The 12896-nt window shown below is 48.4% G+C and overlaps 2 protein-coding genes across 4 annotated transcripts; both read right to left on the bottom strand.

Moving 5' to 3' along the window:
• Positions 1-493: 493 nt before the first annotated feature.
• LOC123414829 (probable membrane-associated kinase regulator 4) lies at positions 494-1935 on the bottom strand. Its single transcript, XM_045106683.1, has one exon. The coding sequence runs from the start codon at positions 1700-1702 to the stop codon at positions 584-586; it is 1119 nt and encodes a 372-aa protein (XP_044962618.1). The 5' UTR covers positions 1703-1935; the 3' UTR covers positions 494-583.
• Positions 1936-4350: 2415 nt separating this feature from the next.
• On the bottom strand, positions 4351-12169 carry LOC123445311 (phosphatidate phosphatase PAH1). 3 transcript variants are annotated; one of them, XM_045122292.1, is made up of 12 exons: positions 12072-12169; positions 9876-11075; positions 8948-9815; positions 8288-8868; positions 8140-8213; positions 6971-7055; positions 6768-6854; positions 6522-6594; positions 6293-6336; positions 5790-5918; positions 5607-5705; positions 4351-4881 (listed from the first exon to the last, which is right to left on the bottom strand). In XM_045122292.1, exons 2-12 carry the CDS (start codon positions 10998-11000, stop codon positions 4825-4827), a joined length of 3222 nt encoding a protein of 1073 aa, XP_044978227.1. In that variant the 5' UTR covers positions 11001-11075; positions 12072-12169; the 3' UTR covers positions 4351-4824. The 3 variants fall into 3 exon arrangements, with proteins under 3 accessions (XP_044978227.1, XP_044978219.1, XP_044978211.1); XM_045122284.1 differs by having other exon boundaries at positions 8948-11075; XM_045122276.1 differs by lacking the exon at positions 12072-12169 and adding an exon at positions 11229-11445 and having other exon boundaries at positions 8948-11075.
• Positions 12170-12896: the final 727 nt, after the last annotated feature.

Here is a 12896-nt window from a genome sequence, read left to right as displayed (position 1 = left end):
TTGCTGTCAGGCTGCGTGATGATGGTATATTCATGGCTTGCTAGTATCTTTGATCGTACCATCAAATGATTCTGTGAAAAGCGTGTGATCTTTGCTTTGGGCTGTCATATCTTCGTGATGAATTTACAGTCTCTAATCATCTCTGAACAAATGCAAGCAGTGGCGAATAATATGGAGGTCGTTTTCACGCTCATAAGACTTCCGGGGAAGGACCGATTGTTACGTGCCGACTGCAAATATGTACTGTATGATAGTATGATCTCTTGATGAGATTATGTGCTTGACTTTGTGATCTTCTTAGGTCTCATCCTCTTATTTTAAATTTTAAAACTGCAGCATATGCTTCTTGTCTTGCAGCTAGCACTAATCAGATGTGGTTACCGTGCTGCACGGCGATCTAAGGGTCAGAAAAGAAATCTGCTCGACTGCTCCTACTCATAGTGCACAGTCAGTTGATCTGTGACAGGTACGGGGTGGTCAAGAAGAACACAAGTTTCGGTACCACAAAATTTTCCAGAATGCATCATTTCATACATCATTGTACATTCAAGGTTCATCAGGGAGCCGATCGGGCGGTGGACGATCATCCTCTGCAGATCTCGATGAGCTCGTCCAGGCCCTCGGACTCCGCGGCGACCTTGGACGCCGCCGACGACGACAGGAACCGGAACCCGGCGTCGCTGGCGCTCTTCCTCACCGAGGCCAGCTGCTGGGACTTCTTGCAGTAGGCGATGAGCCCCTGGATGGGGTTCTCCGCCTCCGAGCTCGCGCTGCTGCTCCTCCTCAGCGCCGGCGCACCCGCCCCGACGGCGCCGTCTGAGTCGCTCGAGCACCGGACCGACGACGAGGTGGAGGACTTGGACGAGGAGGAGGACGACGAGGACGACGGAGGCGCTGCTGGCGCGGGGGACGTCTTGTTCGATGCAGAGTACCGGACGACGACGCTGGAGAAGGACCTCCGGTGCCCCGCACGTCCGCCGCCGCCGCTGCTCTGCTCGGTGATGCACCTGTTGCTTCTCATATGGCCGAACGGGTTCTTCCTCCACGCCCGGGGGTGGTGACCATGGCCATGGCTATGGCCAGAGAGGTCCTTTCCGCCTAAAACGTTCTTGTCGTCGCCCCCTGTTCCCGCTTGCTTCCCGGCGAACATGGTCTTGAGGTAGGCCTTGGAGGCCTTGAGCTGGCGGCCGAGGTTGAGCTGCCTGACGAACCGGAGCTTCCTGGACCACGGCTTCTTCTCGCCGCTGGCCGCCGACGCGGCGTCGTCGTCGGCCAGAGCCATGCCGGCCGCGTACTCCCGGAAGAACTCCTCCACGTTGAGCTCCCCGCTGACGAAACACGAGTTGGCCGGCGACACGCCGCGGGAGCGCTCGCAGGGCGTCGCGGGGGCGGTGCTGACGGCGAGCCCGCCGAGGCGCGGCCCCCTGGCCCTGACGCCGTCGAGGAGGAGCTCCTCGACCATCTGGACGCGCGGTGGCAGGTGCAGCGGCAGCAGCTTGCCCTTGTAGAAGAGCTCGTCGGCCGGGGACGCGAGCGGCGGCTGGCCCGACCGGTCGAGCGGCGCCGACATGTGGAACTCGAAGTCCCTCCCCGCCGCCCCCGCCGCCGCCGAGCTCAGGTCCATGTCGATGTACTCCTCCTCTTGCTCCAGCCCATCGCCGTAGACCTCCTCCCCTCGCCTGCTCGCCATCGCAATACTCATGCTGAGTAGCTACTCTCGATGGCACTCGTTGGGACGAGCAGAAATGGCAGTGGCATCCATGGGTGGGAGCGCTCTTATACTCCCGTCGAGCTTTGTCCCGGAGGGGGGGTGGGGGCTACCGGGCCAACTAAACTACCATTGCTGTCCGTCCGCAAGATCCGAGTCTTGTTTGCATCCTGTACCCTGTGTACGTGGTGTGTCTGCCTAGGCCTTAGCTCGAGGGAACGAGCGAACAAGCACGCACTGCTCCATCTCGGGCTTTATTCGTGTCGTGCTGCCCCCCTCTTTTCTTTTTCTCTCGAGGGGAAATCGGCTTTGGCGATCCAACAAGTACCACCACCACTTTCACCACTAGTGTGGTGTCTGATCACTCGATTAGGGCTCCTCGCTTCTTTTGCCTTTGCCTTCCCTCCGCCCCCGATATCCCGCTCCACGCTTCTCTTCTTTACATGCGTGGATAGCTAATCATCTACTGCTCCTATCTATCCATCCATTCCATTTGACAGTAGAAATACTGCCCCTGCTCTTGTGTTCTGAGAGTTGATGATGATTACGGCATGGGTACTTGGTGCAAACTACAATGCGAGGTTGGTCATTGCAAGGCAATTAGGAGCGCTCGCGTGCGTGCGTGCGTGCGTGCATCTCTAGTTCCAACCACAACCTGTGGAGTGAGTAGTACTATACGGACAGTAGTACGGCTGATTTATTAGCAGGATCTGCACTGGCCCGGATACCGACCGGGCCGCTCTGCCCTCTTCTCCTCCTCGGGCAACTGAATCAAACTCGCTCGTATAAATCCGCTCAAAGCCCTTGGCGGCTCCGGCCAAAAACTTTCGAATTCGAATTCGAGGAGCTAGCCCAGCTCACGCCCCCAGATCAATGCAAAAAAACAAAAGCATGGATCGACACACCATACAGTACACCGCAGCGCTCGTTGGATTTCCTAGCTGCGGTGTGTGCTCCTACTACGTAGCAGCAGTAGCAGCTGGTACGTAGTAGTACGTGCGTGCATTTGTTTATGCCGTCTCGTCTCGATCCCATCTCCATGTCAACCGGCCTGCTGGCTCGTCCATCCACCGGTGGCGTGGCGTGCAGCGGTGGCTGGCTGGGGGGCGTCGTGGCCGTCTGAATCAGAGGCACAGTCAAAAGAAGGATCGTCTCAGACAGACAGACAGGCAGAGGCATGGGCTGACTGCGACGCTGCTGTGCCTTTGCATGCGCTGCCTGCGTCGCTGCGTCCGATCAGTGGCCTGTATGGAACTACGGGGTCGATGCTTCGGGGGTCGTGCCGCCGATCCTTGAAGAAGCGTGCGTGCGCGACCTGCCACCGTCGCTGCCACTGCCAGCCGCGGCAGCCGCGGCAGCTCCTTCTTTGCTTCCTTGTTCAGCTTACGCCAAGGTGACATCCTGCACAGCAACCTGACAACTACAAGCCGTGAATTTTGGCAAAGCACCGCTCCTGCTCTGGTGCTCCATAATAACAGCAAAAGTACAGTACAGATGCATACATGATTTGTCAAAATCTTTCCCGCAACAAGGGATTTGTTATTATGTACTAGCTTGTCTTTGCAAGGAAAAGGAAAGGCATTGACGTTACGTAGCTTTATTCTCCGCTACCACACTCCATTTCCCTCTACCACGAGCTAGTATAGCACCGAGATATCATTAACCTTAACATCGTCTCCCCGGCCCCAAAGAGTCCCGACTCAAGGAGCAAAGGAGGAAAAAAAAAACATGACTGTACAAAGACGCTTACCAGTCGCAGTGGTGATCCATGCAGTTGGATTAGGGAGCGTGACTGCGTGAGAGACTAGGCCTGCGGTCAACGGCCGAACCTCCGGGGTTTAGGGTGGCTGAAAGGGGGGCGCTCGCCACTTGCCGGCCGGCCGGCGGTGGTTTGAACGTGGAAGATTCCTGCTGATGGATTAAGCAAAGCATCTGGTCTGGTGATTAAAGGTCAAAGCGCCTTTGCTTAGCTCACTCTCATGACCCACTGAACGGGCGGTTTCCACCCCAGCTTTAACTACTACAGTAGTAGCAGTAGTAGTTGGTTCGGTTCGGCCACAACCGCACGTTTCGTGTTCGTGGTGTGATCCATGGTGCATATTTCCCCTCCACGCGACACTGACTGACAGTGCGGCGTTGCTTAGAGTAGGGCAAAGAGTCGGACAGATGGGACTTGCCTGCCCTTGCGTGTTGCCAAAACGTTAGGCTCACCCCCCCGTGAAAGGAGTGCAAAGGAAGGCGGTCTCGGAGCTCGAGGTTGCCAAAAGGTTTCCCTTTGATGTTCCCTCGCCGCCTCCGGCAACTCTGGGGCCCTTCCGTCACCAAATGCCTGGGAAAGAAAGGCTTGCCGCAGGGCTGGACCCTTCCTGCTTGCCCAATTGTTCGGCTGAAACAATCGCAAGAAGTACAGTACGTGATGAGCTCTGGAGGCCAGCTGCTCTGCTCCTGCTCGGGCACGCACGCACACACACACACGCCCCATCAGAGTTTCCAGGAAAACCGGCGGTGCTAAAAGTTTCTTCTTCGCCATTTAGCAATTGTCAGCAGGGTCACGACCACAAAACGGAAGAAAAAAAACGCATACCATAATCTGAGTTGTCATCGTCTCCGTCCACAGGCCCGGCTGTCATGCACATGCGACGTTTACACCAAAAATGCGGTCGTATTTATAATCCCATATACAACAACATACAGCGTGATTGACAATTTCTCTTCCCTGTTGCCTTCCAGTGTACCAGCAAGTAATCTAAATAAACTGACAGATAAGCTACTACATCACAGCCTACAGCTACGAGGACAAGGAAAGCAACGCAGGCTAGCAGCTGCTGATAACAGATTACTAACAAGCTCGGCGGGCGGCAATAAGTTCCGACGACGGCGATGACCATCAGATCACTACCTAAAAGATGAATGATCGTGATAGAGCTGCGTCGGGGCAAAGGAAATCGAGCTTCTGCAACAACGGCGATCAAAACAGTGCATCTGGAAACTCGCCCTGTGCTATACAGGTTGGACAGAATTCTGCTGTGGCGATTGAGAACTAGCGTACACGAGCTTGCCTGTCATGCTGTCGCAGACTCTACTTGCACCTAACTGCTGTACTTGTCAAAACTACACTACAAATCAACGTCTGGCAGTGGCACCTTCCAGTAATTCCATGAGTTGTAGTCTTCCTGCGCAGCAGCATCAAATGATGGTCAGAAGCCAAAAAACAAAACAAAAAATCTCTTGAATGGTAAAGCACCACAAGCAAGTTGAACACTATTATTCTGGTTGCTCTCAAAGACGAGAGTAATTCGTAGGTGTACTCCCTTCGTTCCAAAGTAAGAAACCACAACAATTATTTTGAAACGGAGGGAGTACAAGAAAGAAAAGATAAACGTGTCTACTCAAGTGTAATTTGCATATATGCAAGTCCAATACATTTTATCACTCTATGTGGTCTTTTATCGCTGTGTGGAAAAAGGCCCTAAGAATGCGGAAATTATTGTAACTGACTGTAGAAATACCAGTGTCTTAGATTCTGGATTGCAAGTTCTAATATCTACTTAGAGAACTGTTCCCTGGTAATTATAATGTTTATCACCAAATGAACTTCCTTGCATTTTCCCTTCCGTGAGGAATGTCCGTATGATCTGATGACCATACAAAAATTAAAACATGATGCGAAGGAACCTTATCCAAAATTAATACACGATGCAAAGGAAGCTTATCCAAAATATACTGGCAAAATGAAATGGATAGAAACTACTATAAGGTTCGGATGATACCCAGCGTATGAGTTTGTTGTTGTTACGCATTTGATAATTGTTATATGTCCCCAAGTATGACATTGTTCCACTCTGTCTGGAACCACTGCAAAATATACTAACTAGCAGAGTTCAGAATGGGCACTGACCTGCTCAACCAAAGTTGTTGGAGGGAACATGTCATTGACAAGAGTATGCAAGGAGGTATATGACTTCACATCAACTGAACTATTGATGGCCACTTCACCCTGCATGCCAACAAGAGAGGACTTAGGAGGCAATCACACATAGAGCACAACATTAATGACTTTGACTTGGTGTAATTGAGATACCTTGGGGTTGATGATAAAAATCTTGCCTTTCGAAATTCCCATCTTTTTGTATGTAAGCTCATCAGTGTCTCTGTTGCCAAATCCAGCATAAAATGGATTGTAGTCGGAAGGAAAAAGTGCTTTAATGTCCTGTCAAAGAATAAAACTAAAATTCGTCAAAAGCCTGTGGCCTCGTATGCCTAAAATTATGCCCCAGCTTTTACAAGAGAGTTTAGGAGCCAATCCCATGAAAACCCTTACTTAATCTAGCAAGCTTATTACTAACTCTGTTCCTAAATGTAAGACGTTTTGGTAGTCAAATTTAAACTGCCAAAATGTCTTATATTTAAAAACAGAGGGTGTATTTGTTTATGTGTGGGAGAATTAAACAAGGATAGGCCAGTATATGACCTTTTAAATTACAGAGAAATTGCAAACCAGAAAAATCATAAAGTGAATATTTTTCGTATTCCCATTATTACATGCTAAGTAAGCAAACTTAGGAAGTTGATTCTGACAGTTACCTCCAGACAGGCAATCTTGAACTCATGTGGTGCTCTTCGTATAACTGAGAAAAACAGAGGAAACATTAGAAGATGCTAAAAAATATTTTTATATTGCAGTAAAAGAAGCAAATATTTTATCATTAATAGCAAATTTACGTGGTTAATCAGAGGTCAACTACAGATCATTCCAGTAGAGTTAAGCAAATCCAAATGGCAAATTAATTTGCTAAAATCATAATGATGTTACCTTCTCGGTAGAGCGAAGGGAACAATCCATCAGGTGAAATTACAACAGGTCCATTAGGCAGTACTTTCCCATCCTGCAAAATCGTAAAAGGATGGTTGAGTACATAACAAACTCAATAGACATACTAACAGTATAAAATAGACATTTATTAGATAATCAATGCAGTTATACCACATGTATGATCAAATCACTACGAGTTTTAAAAAAGTGACATAAGGAAACAACAAATAGCAACAGCTAATTTACCTGTTTAAGATTGAAGAGGAAGTTTTTGGTCAGATATGCCTGGACAATGGCTCTAGCACTAAGGAATATTAGTTGATAACCATTTTCCTGGTAGGAAAATAGAAGATTCATCAGAAACGTACATGGCGTATGTGCTCAAAAACTGGGTACAATCTCATCCCAAAAAAGACCATGAAATTAAATCTCAAAATTGTGTATCACACCTTTATTGCAGAAAAGAGTCGAGCCACACCAGACTGACTCCAATCTCGTCCAACTAACGGCATGACCTGGCCCAAGACATCAGACCTGAAATGTGACATTAACCACTCACATTCAGCTGTTGTGATAATTTACAGCAATAGTTCATGTATAGAAGCTCTAGAATGCAAAGGGAAATGATGCAGTAAGCCGGAAATTCATTGGATAGAGCAGAGGTTTTGTTCAGTTAGTCCATGGCAGCCTTGTTCACTGACATTTTCAGTTAGATTGAGAAGGAAATTTGATGGACACGTGTAACCAAGAAAGTACATGCAAATTTCTTTTTTGTGATGATCAAACTCATGAGAGAAATAATTGATTACAATCACTAGTTTTCAAACAAAATGAGCATGGCACCTTGAACCCAAAATGAGAGAGGGATAAACTTTTCCGTTTAAATCCATGCCTGAGTTATTTTGCAAAGCACTATTGCAGTGACTGAGTGACCGATATTTGCTAACTTTACCAATTGCCAGTCTAATATTCACATGGACCATACCATATGATGATACAAATTGTTTCAAGTAAGATGCAAAGAGTGCTATCCAAGGTCTAATGGTGCCAATAGGAAGTTTTGCCACCATTTTAAGAGATCATAAACTGAGCATAGTGCCTAAAGGTTACAAGAAATGAATAGCCTCAGCATTAATAGAAAAAGGTTCAGCTTAGACAGGCACATAGTTTGCAGTTGCACCTAGAATTACATATAATAAATCTAGAATCAAAACAACTCATTGACTCATTCAATTTACAATCCAAAGATCTAGATGCTTAGACCAGCAGCGTGTTTGTTCTGCAAACACTCTGCTTAGATTCTGTGGAACCACAATTCAAAATAAAGTAGAACAAACATCATTTGTGAACAAGCAAATTGTTTGAATCTAGTACAATGCAGATCCATCTTTCAATCAATATTGCCTTGAACATGAAGTGAAATAAAATGGAATTATTGTATATACATGGCAGTCCATTATTTGGCTGGAAAGTTACACTAGTTTTTGACATAACATTTACAGTTCAATTGACAGTTTGGTGAGATACTATGAATCTATGACAGATGAGCGTCTGAAGTATTTAGTTGAACAACACTAAGCTGACAACAAACTATATAGAAGTCAACAACAAATTTTACCTTGTGATGGTTCCATCCACATCGGATATAACAATTTTTGCATTCCATTTCCACACGTAGATATGGGCATCAACCTAGCAAAAGAATAAATATTAATATAAATATCTCCAAAATAACAATAGGAAATGAAGCAAAAAGAAGCATGAACCTGCTGCTTCCCAAAAACTCTGGTGCAGAAGCTAAAGGTGACAATGTTCTGTCCCTCCTTCAGATTTAGAGATGCCACCTGTTCGCTAGTGGGAATTAAAGTCCGCACAAATTGCTTTCTTGGTGACTGGTTTTTATTGTTGTCTGGGGCTTGCTCATCCATAGGACTCAAGACCGTCTCTGTGTCAAGAAAAACATCCTCAGAAGAATCACTATTACTGCGTTGAAGAGATCTTGATATCCTAAATGGAATAGGCCACAGCCTCCATCTTCTGCTTGGAGAGATCCCAAGAGAATCATCTCTCGAATTGGGTGTTTCCTGGTGTTCAACTGGAATAGCATCGATAGGTTCTACAGAGAAGTCTGGACCAAATACAGCCTTCCCAAGAACAACATGAGAAACTTTACTCCATGCAAAATAGTTACAGTCAATTCTGACAATAAGGTTTGCATTTTTTATTATTGATGGTCCAGACGATTTGAAATCCTCCTCGGGGACAAGATGTTGTTGGAAAACTTCATCAGCAGATGTTTGGCCCATTCCTGGCCGTAACAAGTGCCCACACAGAGAAATCTCAAAGCCTGCCAGTACAAAACAAAGAAAAACTATGAGACCGTATCTTGTAAAAACGAGAAACATTGCTGACTGACATGTGCTTACCCAAACCCTTCTGTAATTGGGGGTGCTCTTCTTTATTTATTTCCTCTTCAGCAGTTGGGTTCTCCGGAATGCTTCCTAATTTGTCTCTGTCACTGCTTGGGGACAATCGCAAGCGATCAGATTTACAAGCTCCAATGTTAGAAGGGCCGGTGTCTTTGCTCCTGTCATCAGAACCCCCTTCACAGGACAAGTCAGCTGCCTTGCCATAGACAGGAGAGCAATCTTCGCTGCGTGTTATATTATCGTCTGAAGTAACTGATGAAACATCCAGTTCCTCCATATGCTTTAATTGATTGGATTGATCATAGTGCGCAGTTTCACTTCCATCTTCTCCCAGATCTATGTCAACATCGGAACGGATACTCAGACTAAGCTCAGAATCCCTCTGGTGATCAAATTCAGGTGAAAAGAGTTCAGTTCCTGAATCTCCATCATCTTGTGATGTCAGATCCAAGCAACTTCTGAAAGTATCATATCTGCTAAAACTAGCCTGAATATTCTCATTGCTTCCATCACAAATTTCACCTGCCTTAGATGGGGACTCGCAATCCTCATCATTCTGAACCAGTGGGATTTTACAAGCCTCATCTTCATTGGTCAAGGGTTGAGAACCCTCATCATTGTTCTCCGAGAGATCAAGGGACTCATCTTTCCTGGGCAAGAGAGGATAAACCTCATCATTGCTCCCCGAAATATCATTAGCCTCATCTTCCACATTTAGCGGTTCATAATCCGGACCATTGTTCCCTAACAGTGATAAACCCTGAACCTCATCATCAATAATCTCATTGCTGGCATCACATGCCTTGCCTGCCTTAGATGGGGACTTGCAAGCCTCGTTGTTCTGAACCAGTGGAATATCACAAGTCTCTTCTTCATTGGTCAATGGTTGATAAGCATCATCATTGTTCTCCGACACATCAAGAGCTTCATCTTCATTGGTCAATGGTTGATAAGCATCATCATTGTTCTCCGACACATCAAGAGCTTCATCTTCATTGGCCAATGGTTGATAAGCATCATCATTGTTCTCCAAGACATCAAGAGCTTCATCTCTACTGGGAAAGGGTTGATAGCCCTCACCGTTGTTTCCTGATGCATCATGACCTACACCTTCCACGACCAAAGGTTGATAATTCGAACCATTGTTCTCTGACCGTGACACACTCTGAGCCTCATCTTCATTGGTCAATGCAACACAGGTCTGGTCTTCATTAACAGACACATGGAGGCTTTCATATTCATTAACTGGGATGTCATGTGACTCATCCTTCAAAATTGATACCTCCCGAAGCTCCTCCAAAGCCTCTGATGGATGTTCAGAATCAAACTTAACCTTCTCCTGTGATATGTATAAATCATCCAAAAGGCCAGATTCCCACACCTCGCCACCGCGGCTGAGGTCACCACTTGAGCTCTCCCCGGGCCCCAAATGGAACTGTGGATCACTTAGTTGCACGTCCTCCATATTCTCCTCAGTTGAAGAAATGGGAGCAGTTAGAACACACCCGTTGACGCTAACCAAAAGCATCTCTGAATTGCCCCCACCAGCTTGATTTGCCAAATCTTGTGCCTCCTCCAACTTGGTATAACCATACGAATCAAACTCCTCTCCATTTTGTTCCTCCTGATCCTCATTCAACTCTGGGCTGACCAACTGGCCATCTGTGCCAATGTAAAGTTCCCCGTCACTCTTACTACGCAGAGGAGTCTCAGGCTCGCTCGTAGCTTCTTCTGCAGCGGTTTCAGAGTCCTCGCCGCCAGGCACAAGCTCCCGCATGAAGTATGCCTGGCCAGAGTTGTCAAGCAGCATGTGGAAGCTGGCGTCCACACCATTGACGGCGATGGTAACCACCTTCTCATTACGCTTGAGAACACCCTGGAACTTGCCAAACCGGACATACCAGGGCGTGCTGCGGTAGGAGCCATCTGGCTGCTCAACCACGATGATGTCGACGGCGCCGCCGAAAGGGTGGAAGGGCGTGGCGACGGAGTACATGCCCTGCGAGAGGACACGCCCCACCCCGCGCCCCACCATCCCCACCACGTCCATATCCGCACGAGCTCTCGATCGCACGCATCAAACACTCAGCGATCTGCTCGATTCGTCCAATTGCTTCATCAATTTCTGCAATCAAATCAAATGAACATCAGCATAAGATTCAATCCGTACTCCCCCGCGCAGCAAACAAATCCGTGAGGAAGTGGATGGATTGGAGGGGAAATTAGACCAGAAGAGAACTCTCGTAACAATTCAAGCAAGCTAGGGTTCGCCACCAACCGAAGGAAAAAATCAATCCGAGACCGGATACGGACAGATCTCAACTCCACGCCAGGCCAGTGGAGTGGACGGGGACGTGGGCGATACCTCCGAGGCGGCGCGCGTGCTTCGGTGGAACAAAGGCGGCGGAGGCCAATTGAGGCTGTGGGGGGGACGGACGGAAGGGGGTGAGGGGAGAAGAAGAGGCCGCCGGGCCGGAGTGGGGTTGTTTTTCAGACAAGTTTCCCGAGCTGTTCTCGCAGGATATTATGGAAGAAAAAAAATAGTACTCGTATAAACGTGTCGGGCCTTTTTTCCAGTTCTCTTCAGTTTTTGGTATTTCGTTGATTATATACTAATTGCTAGTAATATTGTCATCTGAGTTCCAACTTCCAAGTGTCCTGAGATCTATCGCTCCAACATTATCGCCACACACAACTTACCATAAGAATTAATGTAAGAACTCGTGCTGCTCGTGAGCTGACTAGCCAAGATATTCAAACTGAAGCCTGCTTAAAAAAACAAGCAGAAAATGCTACTAGTACAAGAGTCCAAAAACCTGCGGGCATTTTCCAGACCTCGGGTATACCCAAACTAGAAGTAGGCGCTGGCGCGCACGCGGCAGCGAACCCTTCGTCGATTCCCGAGCGAATCAAAAACCCGCAGACACGACCTCCCGATTCCCAAACCCGGAAGAACAGTCGCCTCGTCCGGCAGGAAATCTCCGCGAAGCTCACGCCGCGGGCGGTAAAAAAGCGGGACGCGAAGTTTCCTTCCCAGAGGACAGAAACAATGCCAAATCGAACTGGATCCAAATCCATCATCATCTGATCGGGGGAGGGAGCGCGCGGGGCGGGGACTCACCGCGACTGGGCTCGGCCGCTTCTCTCCGGCGAGTCCGTTCGATCGTCGGAGGGGCCTCGCCTCGCGTCGCGTCGCCTCCCGTGGGGCGGGGTCGCGCCGGCGTCGCGGGTCGCTGCGGGAGGTGGGAATTTGGGGGGGGGGGGGGGGGGGACCGACGGGGGGTGAAAAGGGAGGGGATAGGCGGGCGCTGAGAGCCGCATTTATAAGTGAGCCCGTCCTCCGCACGCGGGGCGCACGTGGGTCGTCACGATCCGGCTCGCCTGTCTGCCTCTGGGACTGACATGTGGGGGCGCGTGGGCTCCCGGGACCACGTGTCATCGAGAGGTGTGCGCCGTGGAGGTCCCAGGAATGAAACGAAACGAAACGAACATGCCGCCACGTCGCGCAGAGATTTTGCGGAGAGTGATCGCCCGAGCTGCCCCTCTGCAGTTGTCGTCCGCGTCCTCATTTTAAATTATGAGATGAGATGAGATGAGATGCGTTTACTTAGTACTGAAAAGACACGGGGAAATTCCGACCGTGTGAGGCTGGCACGGTGGGCCGGGCAGGAGTTACGCGCCGCAGGCCCACTTGGCATGGTGGTTTTCGTCGCGGGAATAGTTGGTTGCTGGGCGTGATAAAGCCTGTGATTGCGTTGTCTTTTCTTGTTGCCTAAACGCATCTACCTAACCTATTTATTGCAAGTAGCTGGGGAAAGAGAACGACCCTACCCTTAACCGATCGCGTCGTTGACTGACGGTTGACATAGCATCAGTTTTTTTTTTCAGCTATCTGCTGGTGAAGAACAAATATGTACGTACTCTTCTTTCTTTTTTTCTAGAACGA

The sequence above is a fragment of the Hordeum vulgare genome, chromosome 1H (genome assembly GCF_904849725.1).
Source record: "Hordeum vulgare subsp. vulgare chromosome 1H, MorexV3_pseudomolecules_assembly, whole genome shotgun sequence".
NCBI lineage: Eukaryota > Viridiplantae > Streptophyta > Magnoliopsida > Poales > Poaceae > Hordeum > Hordeum vulgare.
Note: the sequence above shows the minus strand (reverse complement) of the source record. Positions and strands in the feature narration are given on the sequence as shown.

What these genes read in the sequence shown, in the direction of transcription:
- LOC123414829 (XM_045106683.1), bottom strand. Translation starts at nt 1,702, where the DNA reads ATGAGTATTGCGATGGCGAGCAGGCGAGGGGAGGAGGTCTACGGCGAT.
- LOC123445311 (XM_045122284.1), bottom strand. Translation starts at nt 11,000, where the DNA reads ATGGACGTGGTGGGGATGGTGGGGCGCGGGGTGGGGCGTGTCCTCTCG. An exon ending in GACTCTTTTCTGCAATAAAG is followed by an intron (nt 6,855 to 6,970) that starts GTGTGATACACA and finishes TTTTCCTACCAG; the next exon opens with GAAAATGGTTATCAACTAAT. An exon ending in TCAAGATTGCCTGTCTGGAG is followed by an intron (nt 5,919 to 6,292) that starts GTAACTGTCAGA and finishes ATTCTTTGACAG; the next exon opens with GACATTAAAGCACTTTTTCC.